The sequence below is a fragment of the Schistocerca cancellata genome, chromosome 2 (assembly GCF_023864275.1).
Source record: "Schistocerca cancellata isolate TAMUIC-IGC-003103 chromosome 2, iqSchCanc2.1, whole genome shotgun sequence".
In the NCBI taxonomy this organism is placed as follows: domain Eukaryota; kingdom Metazoa; phylum Arthropoda; class Insecta; order Orthoptera; family Acrididae; genus Schistocerca; species Schistocerca cancellata.
This window is the reverse complement of record NC_064627.1, coordinates 394247791-394266653: the sequence shown is the minus strand read 5'-3', so window position 1 is coordinate 394266653 and position 18863 is coordinate 394247791. Positions and strand designations below refer to the sequence as shown.

Sequence of the window (18863 nt, the reverse complement as noted above, 5' to 3'; positions counted from 1 at the left end):
GTCTTCCTGATGTAACCTACCAATACAGTTTTAGTTTTTACTTCATGAATTTGTTCTGACATTTGTCATAACTACAAGTACTTATAGTGTAATTTTAAAAGTTTCTTTGCTTTGCAGATGAGTCTGTATCGTGATAATCCAAACTGGATTAATGAGTGGGCAAACCAGGTGGCCAAACATAATCATGAGTCTGAATATGAAAAATCTGATCCAATGAGTCTGCCACCTCTACCTCTGGGAAAACCAGGTAAACTTAGTAACTGTTAGTTACTGATTTATTTTAAAATTGTTTTTCATTACAGACTGTTTATCTGAAACTGATTATTTTGTGTGAAAGATGATGTTCGATTTAAGAATTGTGCAGCTCCCATGTCTTATTCCTTTTAGAGCATTTGAACAAAATCAGAAAGCTTTTGAACCTATTACATCTATTTTTTAAAAAAAGTTTGTACTTATTTGGGCATGTGCTCTTAGTTAATATAAAACATATATATGTGGACAAATATAAGGATGCGAGTACTGATAAATATTTAAATAAACTGATGTCCATTAAAATGAAGGTGGCATGCTACAAACTTTAAATTTGCACTAAGGGCACTACATGGTTGGATATGAAAATGATTAGCATGTTAGCACTATTGTGCAAGATGGTAGCAGCAATGCCATCTACATTCTGTAAATTAGGAAAGAATACATAATGTGTTTGTAATTTGGAAATTGCATTTGAGTGAAGTTTCTTTGTGAGGAGACAATGATATGCGTTATGTAATGTCTACTAGCACATGTAGGAATTCAAGAGTGGTAGGATCATGGTCATTGATTGTGTGCTGTACTACAGTATTGTTGGTTAATAAATCAATGAAAATCATAAATTTTTGAACATATAATGTAAGTGGATGGATAAAAAATCTACTCACCAAGTGGGAACAGGAGAGCACAGGTATAAAAATTATTAAAGTTCAAAAACTTTTGGAGCTAATGGCTCCTCCTTCTGGTGGAAGGATTGAAGGGGGCAGGATGAGGGGTGAAGGAAAGGGGCTGGTGAGGTTTAGGAAAAGTGGTAGAATTAGAAAAAGTCACCCAGAACCCTTGATCGGTGGATGGAGACTTGCTGGATGGGATGAGAAGGAAAGACTGGTTGTTAGGGACTGTACTGGAAGAAATTTGAAAATCTGGTAGTTTAAAGGTGGAAGATAGGGTAATATACAAGAAAGAGATTACTGCCCAGACATCGTGCACTAGTTAGTAAGAGCGAAAAGCTAAGTGCGTTGTATGTGACAGAGGTTTGAGGGGGGGGGGGGGGGGGGAGCGAAAAATAAACAGGTCAGTAAATGAAAGATGAAAGAGAGTAAAGAAAGGTGTAGTTTCTGTGAAGATCAAGGAAAATAATGTAAACTAAGGCCAGGTGGGTGGGGAGAACCAAGGACATGTTATAGTACCAGTTCCCACCTGCGGAGTTCTGAGAAACTGGTATCCAGTGGAAGAATCCAAATGAGAATCCAAATAACGTGTGGTTAAACAGTCACTGAGATCATGACTGTCATGTCATTGAGCATGCTCTGTTACAGGATATTCTGTTTTGCCAGTATACATCCTCTGCCTATGACCCAAATGATAAATTGGTCATGATCATGCCAATGTAAAAGGCCGAACAGTGTTTACATAACAGCTGATGTACAACATGTGTTGTCTCACAGCGGCTGTCCCATTGATAGTATATGTTTTACCAGTAACAGGGCTGATATAGATGGTGGTAGGAGGGTGCATATGGCATGTATTACAGCAGGAGTGGTCACGGGGTTAGGAGCCTTAGGGTAGGGAGCTGGGTGCTGGAGCATAGGGTCTGACAAGGATATTACGGAGACTGGGAGGATGACAAAATGCTGTTCTACCATATTTACTCGAATCTAAGCCGCACTTTTTTTCCGTTTTTTTTTTGTAATCCAAAAAACCACCTGCGGCTTAGAATCGAGTGCAAAGTAAGCAGAAGTTCTGAAAAATGCTGGTAGGTGCCGCCACAACTAACTTCTGCCGTCGAATATATGTAGCACTACACAGGCATGCTTTGCAGGCACAAAGATAATATACTGGCGCCAAAACCTCTGCATCAGTAAATAAATTAAAAAAAAAAAAAAAAAAAAAAAAAGAAGGTGGAAGATGAGCTTTTTTCGACCACTGCATTTTCATACATTATCCAACAAAGTAAATACAAATTCCGTATTGTTAATCTTCGAATGTAGACACATTTCAATGTACTACAAAAATCCGACTGGCAAGACTGTTTGGGATGTTTGTCAACATGGCCAACTCTACGTTCTGAATTTTTTTCCTACCTATGAGAAGAGATGGTTGCTAATATGAACTTTTGTGAATTGTGAATCACATGCAGTATTCTCTTCACTATAATAGGAATATAAACATTTTGCCATGTATTCTTTCGTGTTTGCTGCTACCTCATTTAAATCCTGTCTGCCTAATAAACTACGAAAAATAGAGTGAGACAGCAGCAAACACAGAAGAATATACATATCATGTCATGTTTATATTCGTATTAGTCTTATGCCTAATAGTGATACAGTCAGAAATGAAGCACGGCAATTGACTAGACTTTTAAATCTAGGATGACTCTTGTTTCTGTGCAGAATGTAATGTACTAAAGAGGCGTCTGCAAAGATTTTCAAACGGAGAAAAATTTTTGTGAAACTCTCGTTCAGAACATCATCTATCATACGCATTCTATTATTTCGTTCTTGTTGATCATTATCAAAGAAAGCAGCAGTGGAAGTAACAACAAATAGCAGTCTCTTGCGATTGTTTCACTAATGAGACGATTCCTCTCTTTTTTAAAAAATTGTAAGCGGCGGTAGCGTGCACAAAAGCAAGCCATACCGCGAGCGGCGACAGGCTGTAAACACTCATTATCAGAATGCGACAAACAATGCATGACAGTACAGTTATGAATTTTCAGCCTAGAGTGACGTAAACACCTATAACAAAGAGAACGGCACTTATCAAATGAAGGAAAATAAGAAATCAATTCAAACCAGACGAAGCACGTGAAAAAGGAAGGGTACTCGTATAAATACGGACGGAGCGTATAATATGGACGGAGCGCCTGACGCATAGCAATGGCTACCTGGTAAAGCTTAACTGCTAAGCTTTCGACTCGAACCAAACTACTGTAGCTGTATAGTCATTCATTCGACCTAAATTGTGTCTTATATTACAATGGACCAACTTTGTTTCGATTTGGAGGTGCGGCCTAAAACTTTTCTCTCCCCTTGAATTTAGAGTCTCAAATTTCAGCTGCGGCTTAGATTCGGGAAAAATTTTTTTCCTTGATTTCGAGTCTCATTTTTCAGGTGCGGCTTAGATTCGAGTGCGGCTTAGATTCGAGTAAATACGGTAGTTGTGGTGGGCAAAATGTCGGACAGAATGGACCTCATTTCAGGGTATGAATTTAAGAAGTCATAGCTTTGTCGAAGTAGCCGATAATACACAATGACAGGATAATACTGAGTAACAAGTGGGGTACTCCTGTTTCTTGGAGGGATCAGAAGTATCAGGATTGGATGTAATGGTCTGGGAAATCTGCTTTTCAAATAAGCTGGTGGGGTAATTATGTCCAGTGAAGGATAAGGTCACAGTGGTGGTAAAATTGCTGTAAAGAGTCTACATCTGAGCAGATATGTTCGTCTCGAATGCCAAAGCTGTATGGGAGGGATGATTTGCAAACTTTAATACTATTTATAAGTGTGTACTCATGCTGCTGCGTGGTGGTTAGGTTTTTTTATCTCTCCAGTTACCATCTTGTTGGTTAGAATCCCATGGCTGTCACGTGAACATGGATTCATTGGGTTCAGGAAGCCCATACTCGACGCTATGTGGTCTTGCGCCACTGTTGCCTGAGAGGACAGACACATTGTTTGCTTGTCCATGCAGGATTATGTAGCCATATCACATACTTTGAATTACAGTATGCGTTTGTGAGCAGCGAGAAAAGTATCCACACAAACAACATGTCAACATCTTGAGCATCACACAAACAGTCAGCATGGTGATTGTTATTGTGGATTCCATGGAAATGATGGTAGAGAAAGGCACACCAACAGTATTGCTTCAAACAACATCAGGCACAGGAGTGGCATGTCATATTCACAAATGAGTTGTGGTTCAGTGATATCATTGTGGACATATCTGTGTGTGAATACTCTGAGCAGTATGAATGTTGGCAGATTGCCTGGGTCATTGTCATACAGATGTCATGATATGGATGCCATTAGGTATACAACATGGTAATCTCTGGTTTGCATTGATGGTAATTTGGGCAGCAGCCATTTCATTTTGGACATGTTAAGGCCCATTTCTGTGTTCTAGCTTCCAGGCCTGGTGATGTTATTTTTCAACAAGATAACGCAAGACCAGATGTTGGCCATGCTCTCCTGACCTACTTCGATATACAGGGTGAAAAGTATTTAAACCAACAAACTCTGGGAGGTTGTAGGGCACATCAAAACAAATATTTTTCCCTAATGTCATTTCTTCCTATGAGGTGTATTTAAACCGGTAGAGGAAGATTTCTCTGGCGGCAAATTAATTAAACCAACAAACACTTTTCCATTTTCTTATGACCAAGAGACGAGACATTAACACAACCCAATTTCAATTACAGTAGATTTTCAAAAATGCCTCCATTGACACGTAAACAAAGGTTACACTGTCGGATCATGTTCTGTCCGACATGGTCAAAAACCCCAGAAGTACCTGAATTGTTCCTGCTTCTGCTACTATCTGGGCAACCAGATCCTCTTCTGGTGCAACAGGAGTTGCGTAAACAAGGTTGTGCATCTCTCCCCACACAAAAAAGTCCAGACGGGACATATCTGGGGATCGAGCAGGCCATGGTACAGGACCACCTCTGCTAGTCCACATTTCTGGGAACAGTCGGTCCAGGAATCGACGCACAAGAAGACTGAAATGTGCCAGCACCCGTCATGTTGGAACCACATGTATTGTCTTGCAGGGAATGGGACGTCTTCCAGCAATTCTGGCAATGCTATGGCGAGAAAATTGTAATAGTGCCTGCCATTTAATGGCCTAGGTAGCAGATACGGCCCAGTTAAACAGTCCTCAACAACACCGACCCACACATTAACAAAGAACAGCACTTGATGAGCGCTACTAACTGTGGCATGTGGGTTATCCTCACTCCAGACATGCGAATTGTGCATGTTGAAGACTCCATCACACCCGAACGTTGCTTCATTGGTAAGGAAAACAGAGGATGGAAATGTAGGATGCATTTCACACTGTTCCAGGTACCACTGCAAAAACTGTGCTCTGGGTGGATAATCAACTGGTTCCAGGTTGTGGACACACTCCAAGTAAAATGGACGTAACAATTGCTCTCCAAGGACTGTTCTTACATTCTCTGATTTGTCCCCACGTTACATGCAATTGCACGAGTGCTGATTGAAGGATCCCACTCCACATGCTGCAAAGACAGCTTCCTCAAATGACAGCGTTCTTACCGTGCGACAGCGTCCCTGTCCAGGTAATCTGCTAAATGACCCGGTCTCACACAGATGTTGGTACACAGCAGCAAAGGTCGTATGATGTGGGATATGGTGATTAGGATATTGTTGTTGAGAGTTGAGAGTTGAACCAATGTGTAACAATGTACCTCTATATGTCATCCAACCTCAGTTCAAGTTGAAGTTCAGGCTGATTAGAGCTCTTGTTATTGTCAGAGGTGGCAGCTCTCTGTACCAAATTTAGCATCCGACATATCCTCAAATCACCTGCAAATTTAGTTGTGTATAATTCCTACTGTGCTGTATTTGCCCAATAAGTACAATTTCATGATTTATTATCCGTCCTGGTGTTGATATTTTAATTTACCAGCAGTGTGTGTGCTCTAGGGGCAACATGTTAAAATATTGATCAAAATGAGAGCATCTGGAACTAGGAATGTTTTTCATGAGGAACTTTGCCAGTAAAATTTGAGAGGGAAGGCTGGAAAACTGAAATTATGACATTAAAAGTAACAATATTGTACTTGTTTGTTAAAATTGAATTGTGTATAATAACCAAGTAGAATAGTCAGTGATTACAACTTTCTTTGTTTGCCACTATTGTAACTTCACTAATCTGCATGAGATATTGATCGGAAACACAGAAGAGTATTGGCAACTGCTCACATGTGTCCTTCTGATTCCAAATGCTTTGCTCTAACTTCTCAAAGTGGTATTCTTTTATAGTCTGTTTGAACAGTTCTTGGCAAGTCGGCACCAGCAACTTGAGAAGGAATTGTTTATTTGATAGTGTTCCATACAAAATCTGTTGTGCATTAAAAAAAAAGAAAAAAAACACAACAACAACATTTTGGGCGTGAATAATGTGAAATAATATTTTTCTACTTGACTAAGCACAGAATGACTGCTGCATTAGTTTGTGTACATGTTATGGCACTGCAGAAGGAACTACAGGGTATTAGTTTCTTGTGGACTTACCTATGTTCATAGTGTCTCTATGAATTAGCTACCTAATTGTCTATAGGTATTTAAGACTGCAAAATAGAGAGATGCCTAAAGCCAAATAGTATTAAAAATCAAAATTGTCTACAGTCCATAAGTGTATCACATCCAGATTATCATTCTCTGTGCTGGCCCTCTGCTGCACTCTCCATTACATACTTGCGATAATTTTCATTACCACTTCTTTCTGGCTCAGGAGTTTCTTTGTAATTGCCTGGGCTGATGTAGATTATGAACATCTTGAATTTAAGAAAGAGAGTGGTTTCCACTTATTTGCAACTGGGGAAACTATAACCCTGTTTAGAAGTTCATACTTGGTTTGATTCCAAGACTTATCAAATAATAAATAAGTCAATAAGAACAACTGAAATATGACATTAATTTAATATCAGTGGTCTGCTCACCATCATAGTGATGGGTGGAGTGATTATGCACAATCTGTGTAAGAAAACTGGATTTACACATTACTTATGATTTATGAATTAATTATCTGTATGCCTAGAGCCATTACAGTAGGATGAAGAAATGTGCTTGTATTCTGTGTAAACTTTAATGCTTTCTTATGTATACTCACATTGACTTGAAGGATATTATCCAAATTGTTATGTATTAATTGACGTTAAGTGCTGACAAACTTGTAGCATTGAACCTAAATTTAAATTAGTGTTATTTTCATGTGATTTGGAAATGTTGTGAAAACTACTGGTGACATTATAATCATTTGCTTCATCAGTTTACTGCTTAAACATTGAAGCATTAATGACTTGTTTACAATCTGACTCTCACCTCACTCCAATAAACTTATACCGTGTGAACATAAAGTCTTTCTCCGATTACAAAAAATTATTTCTAAGGAACCATGCTTGACACAGTTATGTGGTTTGTTGCAAATGGTAGCTTCATGTTCACCAGATGTAACGCCAACCATGCTTGACACTGCGATGTGGTTTGTTCAGCAGACGTAACACCTCTTGACTTTTTTTGTTTGGGGTTACACCAAAGATTAAAGTCTTCAGTTCAGCAGTGCTTGATGTAGAAACTCATACTTCACGAATACAAGATCCTGTAGAGGCAATGACAGAAGAGATGTTGTTAAAGACAAGGAGAAAAATTGAGTCTCACCTAGATGTTCTACGGACACCATACAGAGTACATGTGGAAGTGTATCCATAAAAACTTCAAGTTAAGCTACCATTTGCAACAAGCCACGTAGTTAAGCTTAGCATAGTTCCTTACGAATAATTTTATTTAAATCGGGCAGTCAGCCTGTATAACTGTATTTTCTGTTGACACAAGTTCCTCAAAATCATCTTTTGTGAAACTTCAATGACATAGCTATGCTGTAGCTCTTGTCTTTGTTGAGTTACTGGTTGGAAATTTGAAGAAAAGAATGTAATGAAGAGAGAGACACTGAGGTTATTTAAGCTTCATATCAGAGGTGCCGATGAAAAATTGGGAGGGACTATAGGTGTGCAGATGTAGGTGGATGACTAGCAGTAGCAAAGACTGATGCCATGAGAATTGCAGAACCAAGAATGCCTAGCTTTGATGTTTTAATTAATACCACTAAGCTAGCAATTATACTAAGAATGTGTGTCACAGTTTAAAATTAGTGCCAAATCTTGTGTGAGTTTAGAAGGCATATTACATCCTTTTTCACTTTAAACTGTTTAACTTTCAGAATTGAACTTCAGTTATTTGGTTTTGTCCCTGTAATTATGGACTCAAGGAAAATAATAACTGGAGTAATTATGATGAAGTTGATCGCACAAGAGTTAATGCAGGATAGACCATCAGTATCGTGTATTAAAATCCATTTTGTTACTTCACATGAATTTATGTGAGCAACTTCTTCAACCACACTACTTATTTCTTGTACACTTAATTATGTGGGCATATTTTGGAAATTTTTTGATGATAGTCACAGTTTATGAATAGCAGCTTCTTCAACCACACTACTTATTTCTTATGCACTTAATTATGTGGGCATATTTTGGAAATTTTTTGATGATAGTCATAGTTTATAAATGACCAGCTGAAAATAATTGTTTATTGTATAATGTGCTTTTGATAGGTTCTTTGTTGTAAACTTCTGTTGTTTGCCGTTGAAGATTTTTGTGCAAAAAGTGTTAAATAGTGAGTTATGTGTATATCTGTCTTACTGTTGCTACACTTTTAATGACATCTTATACAAGGTCATCTTCAGTGTGTAGCATACTCTATATGAAAACCATAGTTTTTGTTGGCTAGTTTGATGTTATGTGCAGTGTGCTGTGATTATAATGTCTTGACTTCATGATTTTAGTTTCTTATGGGTTCCCAGAAACAGTTAAGTATCAGGATTCTCAATGAAAGGTGTGATTGGCTTCACCTCATTCCTTTTTCTATCTGATGAAATGGTATATATCAACAAAAGTAATCAATTTTTGAAAATATGATATAATTGGATAGATAAAAAACTTCACTCACCTAGCAGCAGAGAAAAACATGAATGAAAGTTATAGATATATGCAAATTTTGAAGACATTGGCTTCTTTATCTGACAGAGGCATTGAAGGGAAAGGAAGAGGGATGAAGGAAAAGGAGTGATGAGGTTAGGAAGTTACTGAGTGGATAAATTCCTTCTAATCCCGTTCAGGAAGGCTCCCTGGACATGGGGTTCTGTTCGACTTTTCTATAACTCTCCCCATTTTCTAAATCTCACCAGTCCTTTTCCTTCATCTCTCTGCCTTTTTCTTCAACCCTTCTGCCAAAAGAAGGAGCCCCTGTCTCCAAAAGCTTTCACATTCCCATAACTTTTATGCTGTTTTCTCCTGTTGCTGCTTGATGAGTACATTTTCTATCTATCTGATGAAATATTGTATTATGTTTGGCATTACTACAAACAAGATATTAAATTCCAAAAGAATTAATGGAAATATCCATGGAACTTTATTGAAATTTTTCTCTGAAATTTTTGTGGATCTTACCCTTGAATGACGAGAGCAGCTGATATGTCATTCGTAATTACCAGCAAACAAATGATGTGGCACTGTGGTTTCAGTTTGTAAGCTCCTATGCCACTAAAAACACATTTGATGCACTTGCAGCTAGCTATTGTGTTTCATATATGCACGTAAATTCACTGAAGATTTACCTCCTGCTTGCAGTGTTCTTCAGCCAGCTCTCAGTATCCTGGGTTATGCAGATATAACTCTTTATAAGGTAAAAGAACTCTGGCTCCAAGCTACTGATAGTACAGAAATAAAGCAACAATCTTACACATTTCTCATTAAAATGCACATTGCCAGGCACAGCTCGTATAGTACCAACACCTGTCACATTGCCACTATTCAACATTCAGTTATTCTTATAGTCAGGAGGCTTCATAGAGTAAACAACAGTTGTATTCTTCAAAATGAGTAGTTTTCTTGTGCATGCATTGCATCCTCAACCCGTTTTACAGAAATTTGCAGGTTCTTATCATATAGCACACATACACATACTTGGAGCCAAGATAGTCAATGCTGAAAGCACATAAAAATTCAGTTTCACTTAGTAAAGTGCTTTTATTGTATGTGCTCACTCATGAAAAGAATATTCAGAATAACCACTAACTAAACAGGGGCCTGCGTGTGTCTCAGAGAATATGTGTGTGTGTGTGTGTGTGTGTGTGTGTGTGTGTGTTTTTTTTATTCATTCAGAATAAAGATTCTCTAAAGGCCAATTTTGTTATTTTACCACACCAGTAACTTAAAGAAATGCAATGAATAAGTTCATTTCCATCATGATTTACTTCGTGTTGTGTTTTGATAATAAATAAATGTGTCATCTTTCAGTTCTCAGCAGCAAAGGGTTGCCACCTTCTGGTCGTAAGCTTACTCCGTCTCCACAGCATACAAAGAATCATCTCTTCCAATCACCAGTGGCAGTTTCAGCTTTTCCGGTAAGTTCCTTTAAATTGGGAAGCTTTGGGGAACAATCAGCCATTAGCACGCATTACATTTGTGTTTACACTTATTTCAATGAAGTATACATGACAATTTTTAAATGGCGCTGTGATTGATATGATAAAATTGCAGAGTTGTTCACCTTGTGTCATGTTTTAGATTTGAAAGCTAGAAGAGAGAATGTATGAGACAATGGAAAGAAAAGGAAAAAAAAACCAGTATTGTTTATTTCATATTTAAGTGAAATATTCTGGTTGGTGTTTGGTGTTAAGTGTCAGCTGAGTTGTCACTTCTTTGAGTGCACAATTTTGAGGTGTGATGATAATCTGTCACTGTTCCAACAATTAATAAATGATCACTCCTGCTCTGTCCCAGATGATGTTAATAGTCATTTTACATTTTGTATTTTGAATTATCTTACGGCACTGTTGTTCATATGAGAAAAGTATTTTCTTTTTAATAGTAATAATTAAGAGTGATGAGTTCATTACTGTAACACCAGTAATGTGAGCAGTTTTAAATATGCCAAAATTAAGTTTGCATCTGATTTGACCTTTGCATTTCAGGACTTCGGGCAGAAACAGGATGTAGTTGGAAGTGAACGACACAGTGACAGCAGCTTGGAGACAGAATCATTCTTGAGAGCAACAGAATCTGTTGTTACTGCTATGCAGGCACGAATGACTCTCTCTGTAGACTCGGGTGGGGAGTCAGATGTAGACACTAGTCACAGTTACAGCAGAGCCATTGTCGGAAATCGTGGACCTGTTACACCATTTCGCAGAGCGAGCAATGCGTCAGACACTAGTGTCAGACAAGGAGAGGGTCGGCAGTCGGACAGTAGTAGTGAGACGGGTGAGGGAAGAATGAGGTCAGGCACCATTCCAGCACCTGGATCGACACCACAGATGCGGTACAACAGGGCCTTCAGGTAGTATTGGTGTTGTAGATTCACAGTTTGCCATTTAATAGACAAGCAGTAGGTTATAGTACCTATTAAGTGTTATTTTCTGCATTTATGTGAATTACAGTTTAAGAAGAGCACGACTGGACAATGAACCTGAACCTGCTGAAAGTAAAAAAAACAAGTCCTTATCTAAAGCTGAATCGCCAACGCCAAGCAACAGCAGGTCGAAGAAACTGACTGAACCTCCAAAACTTGCTCAGGGCAGGCTAAAATCCAAAAGTACTAAGCCGGAGACACCAGCGCTCTCGCGGACTGAGAGCGCAAGAGCCAGCATGCGTGCACAGAGACAAACTCCCCAGGTACTTCAAAGTGAGATGAATTAATGGTACAATTACTCTGTCTATAGAAAAATACATATTTTTGAACTGAATATTTTCAGACTCAAGTTGAAAGACTTTTTTTGGCAAACACCTACTCTTTGCAGAAATACCTAGGGCTCCCTTGTCTGTGATTCTAGTTGTAGCCACAAGAAGGCAGAAATACTTGTCAGTACTCAACTTATTCCCAGTACTACCAATGGAATAATATACATATACAATATAGTTCACATTAATCGTAACTTTAGGTAATAGTAGGTTACTTCTTTAGGAAAGGAAGATTAATTGGTTGTGGAATGGGGGACAGAGTGAATAGGTCACTCAAACCCTAGGCTATGAATGACCCACCAACTAACAGGAGATAGAGAAGCAAAGTTGAAGCAAAAGTAATGGGAGGAACAAGGTGGTCAAAATAGTACAGTATTCAGCACTGTGCTAAGTTTATTTCAGAAGTGGTAGAAAGGATGGATTGAATGAGAAATGTAGATTAGAAGAGAGAGACAAAAAATGAGAAGTTGAAAGAGTAATGCAATTACAGTATAGAAAGTGGAAAGAATGGAAAAAAAGAAATAGGGGTGAAGAGGGGGTTGGAGGGGGGGGGGGAGAGAGAGAGAGAGAGAGAGAGAGAGAGAGAGAGAGAGAGAGAGAGAGAAATTCTGCCTATAATCAAAATAGGATGGAAAGGGGGGGGAGAGGGGCTTAGAATGGCAGAATATAACATTGGGGGGGGGGGGGGGGGTGAGAAAAAACAATGTATATAAAAATCTCGTAAACAACATAGGTGCTTTATAGTTGTACTGTAAAGTTGTAACAACTGGAGAAAATGAAAGGGGGTGGGGGCAGGGTTGCATGGAGCATGTTTTACAGCAGGGAGAGCTGTGGAATTAGAAACCATGGGCTTGAGATGGTGGTTTGTTATTGTCATGGTGCTTGAAAGGTCGTGGCACAGCCATTTTTAAGTAACAAAAAGACTGCTGGTAATAATTGTAGGAAAAAAGTATTTGCTATAAAATGGTTAGATCAAACTGTATGGCGTCACTCTGTGATGTCAGTAATTAAAATAAAATTATGAAAATCATCCTACATTGCTGAAAATAAATATTTACACATATAAACAAAATAGTTGAAAATGACACAATCAGTGCTATCTGCTGTCAAATGTAAAATGCTTTTATACTTTTATACAGTTGTAGTACACTTTTCATGTAATATTATGTTCTGCTGCGTGTGGTGCACACTATAGACTGATGAACTGGACAACCAGTCCCTGTTTACAAGTCAATCAGAGATGGTACAGTATAGCACGTACAGAGTTTGTAGCTATAAGTACATACGCAAATAATCCAGTATCAACTATGTTTACAATTTTCATTATAAATACTTACTACATAAACAGATTTGAGCTATGAACATTGGGAAAAATGCACAATGGATCACTATAAATGCCTTCTCTGCTGCACATCATCAAACTCTTCTGGCATGTGAACAATTGGGTGACATACCAATGACTGTTGCTGCACATAAAACTTTGAATATTGTACAAGGAATTATCCTTCACAGACCTTACACTCCAGGCAGGTGAGTGGGCTACGAGCTAATCTTGAACGGCAATGTGTACGTTTCGTCCGACGCATACAAGAAGATCTCTAGGATAACCAAAGTGATACAGGTGCTTTCATCTTAACCTTTGAAGGAAATGTCATCCCAGATAAAGTTACAGTTATGGTGTACAGATGTGATGTGAAACCTTATGTTCCACTGCCCATGAGGTGTTTCTGATGATTACGCTTTGGTCATATGTCATCCCAATCCCACTACATTGCAGACACAAAATGTGGAAAGTACAGATGATTACTCCATGCAGGTCATCCTTGTGGATAATTGGTTTTGTGTGTCAGTTGTATTGAACACCATCCTCCAAGATCACCGGTTTTTCAGTTTGTACAAAAGAAAAGAAAATACCAGAATATAAAATACTGGACCACCTGTCATATACGAAGGCAAGAAAACAATATGAATGGTTATGTGGCAACAACGTGAGATTGTGCGCTTGACTTGCACGTTCAACTGATTGCCACTGAATGTGAATGAGTATGCATGCCTGCTGTTTGGAGCACTGCCTCACGCTTATTGTTTGCCACAGATCGGATACTCCATGAGTTCTGTGGTTTAACAAGTAAACAATTAATTATTCTGTTGTTATTGACTAGTTCTTCCATTACTGTTGAAAGAAATAAATGTTCATATTCTCTCTCCTATTGGAGTTTATTACACAGAATTGTTGGAAGCCACATAGGTTAACTCAGAGTAGCAAATTGTTGAATACAATAACTGCCGTCTATAATCCACACGCCGACCACGTCGATATAAGGTGCAGCCTCGTATCCACATGAGGTTAGTGACACTGGTGACCCCGATGTGATTGTGGCCAGCAATGCGGATTACAAGAGGTGATATATTGCATCACACAACAGAAAAATGCTGAACAATGATGCACCTGTTACTTCAAGATTGGCAGTACAACTTCCGCTGTTTTGACTGAACAACCCTGTGTTCTGGTTTGTGCAGGTGGAGGGAAGTTTTCTGTCTTCTGGAATAATGATAGATTCTACCAAATTTGCACTAGTAGTTGTCAACTCGATCTCACGTATGCAACAGAGGTACAGGATATTATAACAGTGCCACCAGAGACAGACGCATGCATGAAACTGACAGCTAAACTCATATGTTGAGTGTCCGCTTTGTAAGAAGAGGATTATGAAAAGTGATCACCCAGGAGGATATAGGTGATGAAAAACCTTCACAATACCTCCATCACCTACGAAGTAAGGTCAATGCGCGCACCTCCCTGGACATGCTACTACAACCACACTGTAAAGCACCAGGCTGCCAGCACAAGTCAAGGCCATAATTGCACCATGCACTGAAATGCCTCAGTATGATGTGACCGATTTGGTTGACCGGATACAGGATGCTGTCATACCTGCCTCCTGTTCTGACCCACTGGTAATGTGCAGCAGCAGTACTTTGATGGATGTCAGATCAGATTGCGACAAGTTGACAAAGAAAGTCACAGTACTGGAACAGCAACTTAGTGATGTCCTGTTGAACAAAGTTGATGCCCTAAGCAAACAATTAAGTGAACTTCTCGCTGACTGCCATGCTAAAAGTAGATATCGAAGGAAATTGTGGAGTCATTCTGGATCCAATGCTCCTCATTCTGATGATTCACAAGCAGCTAATATATGCTGGTACCATCAGTGGTTTGGTAACCTAGCACATAAGTGTCATCTGCTGTGTGAATGTCATCCGTACGTGCCAGGCAGAATTGGATGCATTTTATTGTTCTTCTGGACACCTGTTTTTGACCAACCTCAAGTCGAGGGAGAAATGTTTGATCACGACGGGATCAGAATTGAGTGTTTTGCTGAGAGATAAACTGCATATGTGCTGCCTGACCGCGAAATTCAGACTGTCAGCAGCTAACAGCTCTGCCAACCAGAAGTACAGCGCACGACATGTATAGCTAGATCTGGGATTGCGACATGTGTTAGTATGGAATTTCATCATCACGGACTTGGCGGAGCCTATAATTGGATAGATCTACTAGCAAACTACTGCCTGCTCCCAGATATCAGAAACACCGGACACGGTCACCAGGTTGGCTACAGCCGGGTTCCGCAGCTGGCTGCGACATCAAGATCATCCAAGTTTGAAGAAGGCGAATACACCAAACTACTCATCCAGATTCTGTCACTTAAAAGTTCTCTGGGGGACCCGCAACAGGTATGCCATGATATTGTCCATTATGTCAACACCAACCTTTGGTGTCATGTAGGCCCAGATGACTGGCCCCAGACAAATACACCATTGCAAAAACGGAATTTGATACCATGCTGGCCAAAGGCATCATTCGTTTGTATAGCAGTGCGTGGACATCATCCCTCCATGTTGTACCCAAAAAGAAACCACGCAGTGATTGTTGTTGTTGTTGTTGTTGTGGTCTTCAGTCCTGAGACTGGTTTGATGCAGCTCTCCATGCTACTCTATCCTGTGCAAGCATCTTCACCTCCCAGTACCTACTGCAACCTACATCCTTCTGAATCTGCTTGGTGTATTCATCTGTTGGTCTCCCTCTAAGGTTTTTACCCTCCACGCAGCCCTCCAATGCTAAATTGGTGATCCCTTGATGCCTCAGAACATGTCCTACCAATCGATCCCTTCTTCTAGTCAAGTTGTGCCACAAACTTCTCCTCTCCCCAATCCTATTCAATACCTCCTCGTTAGTTACGTGATCTACCCATCTAATCTTCATCATTCTTCTGTAGCACCACATTTCAAAAGCTTCTGGTCTCTTCTTGCCAAACTATTTATCGTCCATGTTTCAGTTCCATACATGGCTACACTCCATACAAATACTTTCAGAAATGACTTCCTGACACCTAAATCTATACTCGATGTTAACAAATTTCTCTTCTTCAGAAACGCTTTCCTTGCCATTGCCAGTCTACATTTTATATCCTCTCTACTTCGACCATCATCAGTTATTTTGCTCCCCATATAGCTTATTTTGCTCCCCAAATAGCAAAACTCCTTTACTACTTTAAGTGTCTCATTTCCTAATCTAATTCCCTCAGCTTCACCAGACTTAATTTGACAACATTCCATTATCCTCGTTTTGCTTTTGTTGATGTTCATCTTATATCCTCCTTTCAAGACACTGTCCATTCCGTTCAACTGCTCTTCCAACTCCTTTGCTGTCTCTGACAGAATTACAATGTCATCGGCAAATCTCAAAGTTTTTATTTCTTCTCCATGGATTTTAATACCTACTCCGAATTTTTCTTTTGATTCCTTCACTGCTTACTCAATATACAGATTGAATAACATCGGGGAGAGGCTACAACACTGTCTCACTCCCTTCCCAACCACTGCTTCCCTTTCATGTCCCTCGACTCTTATAACTGCCATTTGGTTTCTGTTAAAATTGTAAATAGCTTTTTGTTCCCTATATTACTGTGATTACTGTACCTTAAATGCAAGGACCATCCCTGACCATTACCCTGTGCCGCATTTGAAAGACTACAACCACACTTTAAGTGGAAAACAAGTGTTCAGTGTGCTTGATTGTGCCAAGGTGTACACTGAGATTCCTGTTGCCGAACAAGACATTCCTAAAACTGGCATTATAACATCTTTTGGCCTATTTGAAACTTTATTTATGACCTTTGGCCCGAGGAATGCAGCGCAGACGTGTCAGCCATTTATAGACTTGGTGCTGCTAGGTTTACCGAATTGTTTTGTGTACCTAGATGACATCTTTGTCTTCTCAGAGACACCTGAGGAACACAAACATCATCTCAACTGAGTCTTTGAATGGCTGGTAACACACGGTATCATCCTGAATGTTTTGAAACAACTTCCTTGAGCCATCAGATTTTGTCAGAGGGGTTACACCCCTTATAAGAAAGGTCATATTAAATATTCTGCATCTGGTAACAGGAAAGTAACTGTGCAGGTTTCTCAGTATGCTCAATTTTTACCACTGCCTCCTGCCATGGGCAATTGAACTGCAGGAGCCACTCGCAGACACATTGGCTGGTTCAAAGTAAAAGGCAAAACACTCGTGCATTGGACACCTGTGATGATTGACATATTTGAAGCTGCCAAATAGAGCATTGCTGACTCCGGATTTCTCGCTCATCTGGTGGCAGTTATGCCCCTGGCACTAGTAGTGGATGCTTAGCCATACAGCTATCGGGGCTGCGTTCCAACAATATGTAAACAAGATGTGGCAACCTCTTGCCTTTTTTCTCACATAAGCTACTGTTCGTGCAATAGTGATAGAGTGTGTATAACAGAGAATTGTTGGCCATTTATGCGGCAATAGATATTTCCATGCACAACTGGAAATGAGGGTATTTATAATGTACTCGAACCATAAAACTCGCACACACACCTTCTGGCAAAGCAGTCACAAGTGCTCACCGATACTTGAATTTTCAGCACAATTTTTGACTGGTATCTAGCATGTCTCAGGGCTGAATAATATTGTAGATGACTGCATGTCACGAGTTGGTGCAGTCATGGCAACTGTTGACCTTCTACGCCTGTCCTGTGTCCAACAATCTGATCAGGAGCTCTGTGACCTACATGAGGATACTGAAGTGGACCTTCGACTCAAACTCATAAACGTGTCAGGTACAGTGCAGTTATGCTGTGATACTGCAGCTGTAAGGAGTCATCCATACATGGCAGCAGAGCTCTGCAAGCACATTTTTTGTGGCCTTCACGAGCTCTGTCACCTATTACGTATGTCGCCTATTACGTATGGCCCAGACTACAGGAAGATTGCTGCCTGTGGGCTTGCACATGCCTAGGCTGCCAACATAGTAAAGTTTCACGCCACATCCATGTGCCTATTGGGACAACTGAGAGATTTGTCCATATTCCCATTGACGTCGTGGGACCCCTGTCGCTGTCCTATGGGCCATGCTATTTGCTAATAGTCATAGACAGATTTACGCGTTGGTCAGAAGCAATCGTAGTGGATAACTCCTCCGCAGATACACTGGCAGGGGCATTCGTGTCTCACTGGGTTGCGCATTACTGTTGCCTACTACACTTCACTACTGAACGAGGGCACCAGTTCGAGTCGGAGCTATTTGCACATCTCAGCAAGTTTTGTGGTGCAACCCATTGTGCTACCACAGCCTACCACCCACACAGCAATGGTGGAGCAATGACACACATCTGTTAAGTGTGCTCATGTGTTATGACACCAAGCGGACTGCAGCCTTACCATTTGTTCTACTTGGCCTACGCGCAGTGCATAAGCCAGATCTTGATGCGGCACCGGCAGAAACAGTATATGATGAGACATTGCGGCTGCCAGGAGAGTTTTGTCGATATACGTGCCTTGATGGGGGAAGATTCACATCTGCCAGATTTCATAGCAAAGCTGAGGGAGGGCATCTTGCAAAGTCAACCCTGGCCAGCATCATGTCACGGCTCACAACCAACATTTGTGCACAAGGAGTTGTCTAACAGTATTCACATCATGCTCCTAGAAATGGCATCAGACAAGCATTTACACCTCCTTGTACCGGCCCCC

At 40.0% G+C, this 18863-nt stretch overlaps 1 protein-coding gene across 2 annotated transcripts in view; it reads left to right on the top strand.

Moving 5' to 3' along the window:
• LOC126161812 (uncharacterized) overlaps positions 1-18863 on the top strand; it is a 103845-nt gene that overhangs the window by 49315 nt on the left and 35667 nt on the right. For both annotated transcript variants that reach the window (XM_049917911.1, XM_049917912.1), the window contains exons 5-8: positions 118-247; positions 10355-10461; positions 11032-11396; positions 11497-11731. In XM_049917911.1, the coding sequence (XP_049773868.1) occupies positions 118-247; positions 10355-10461; positions 11032-11396; positions 11497-11731 (837 nt within the window). The remainder of the gene's footprint in view (positions 1-117; positions 248-10354; positions 10462-11031; positions 11397-11496; positions 11732-18863) is intronic.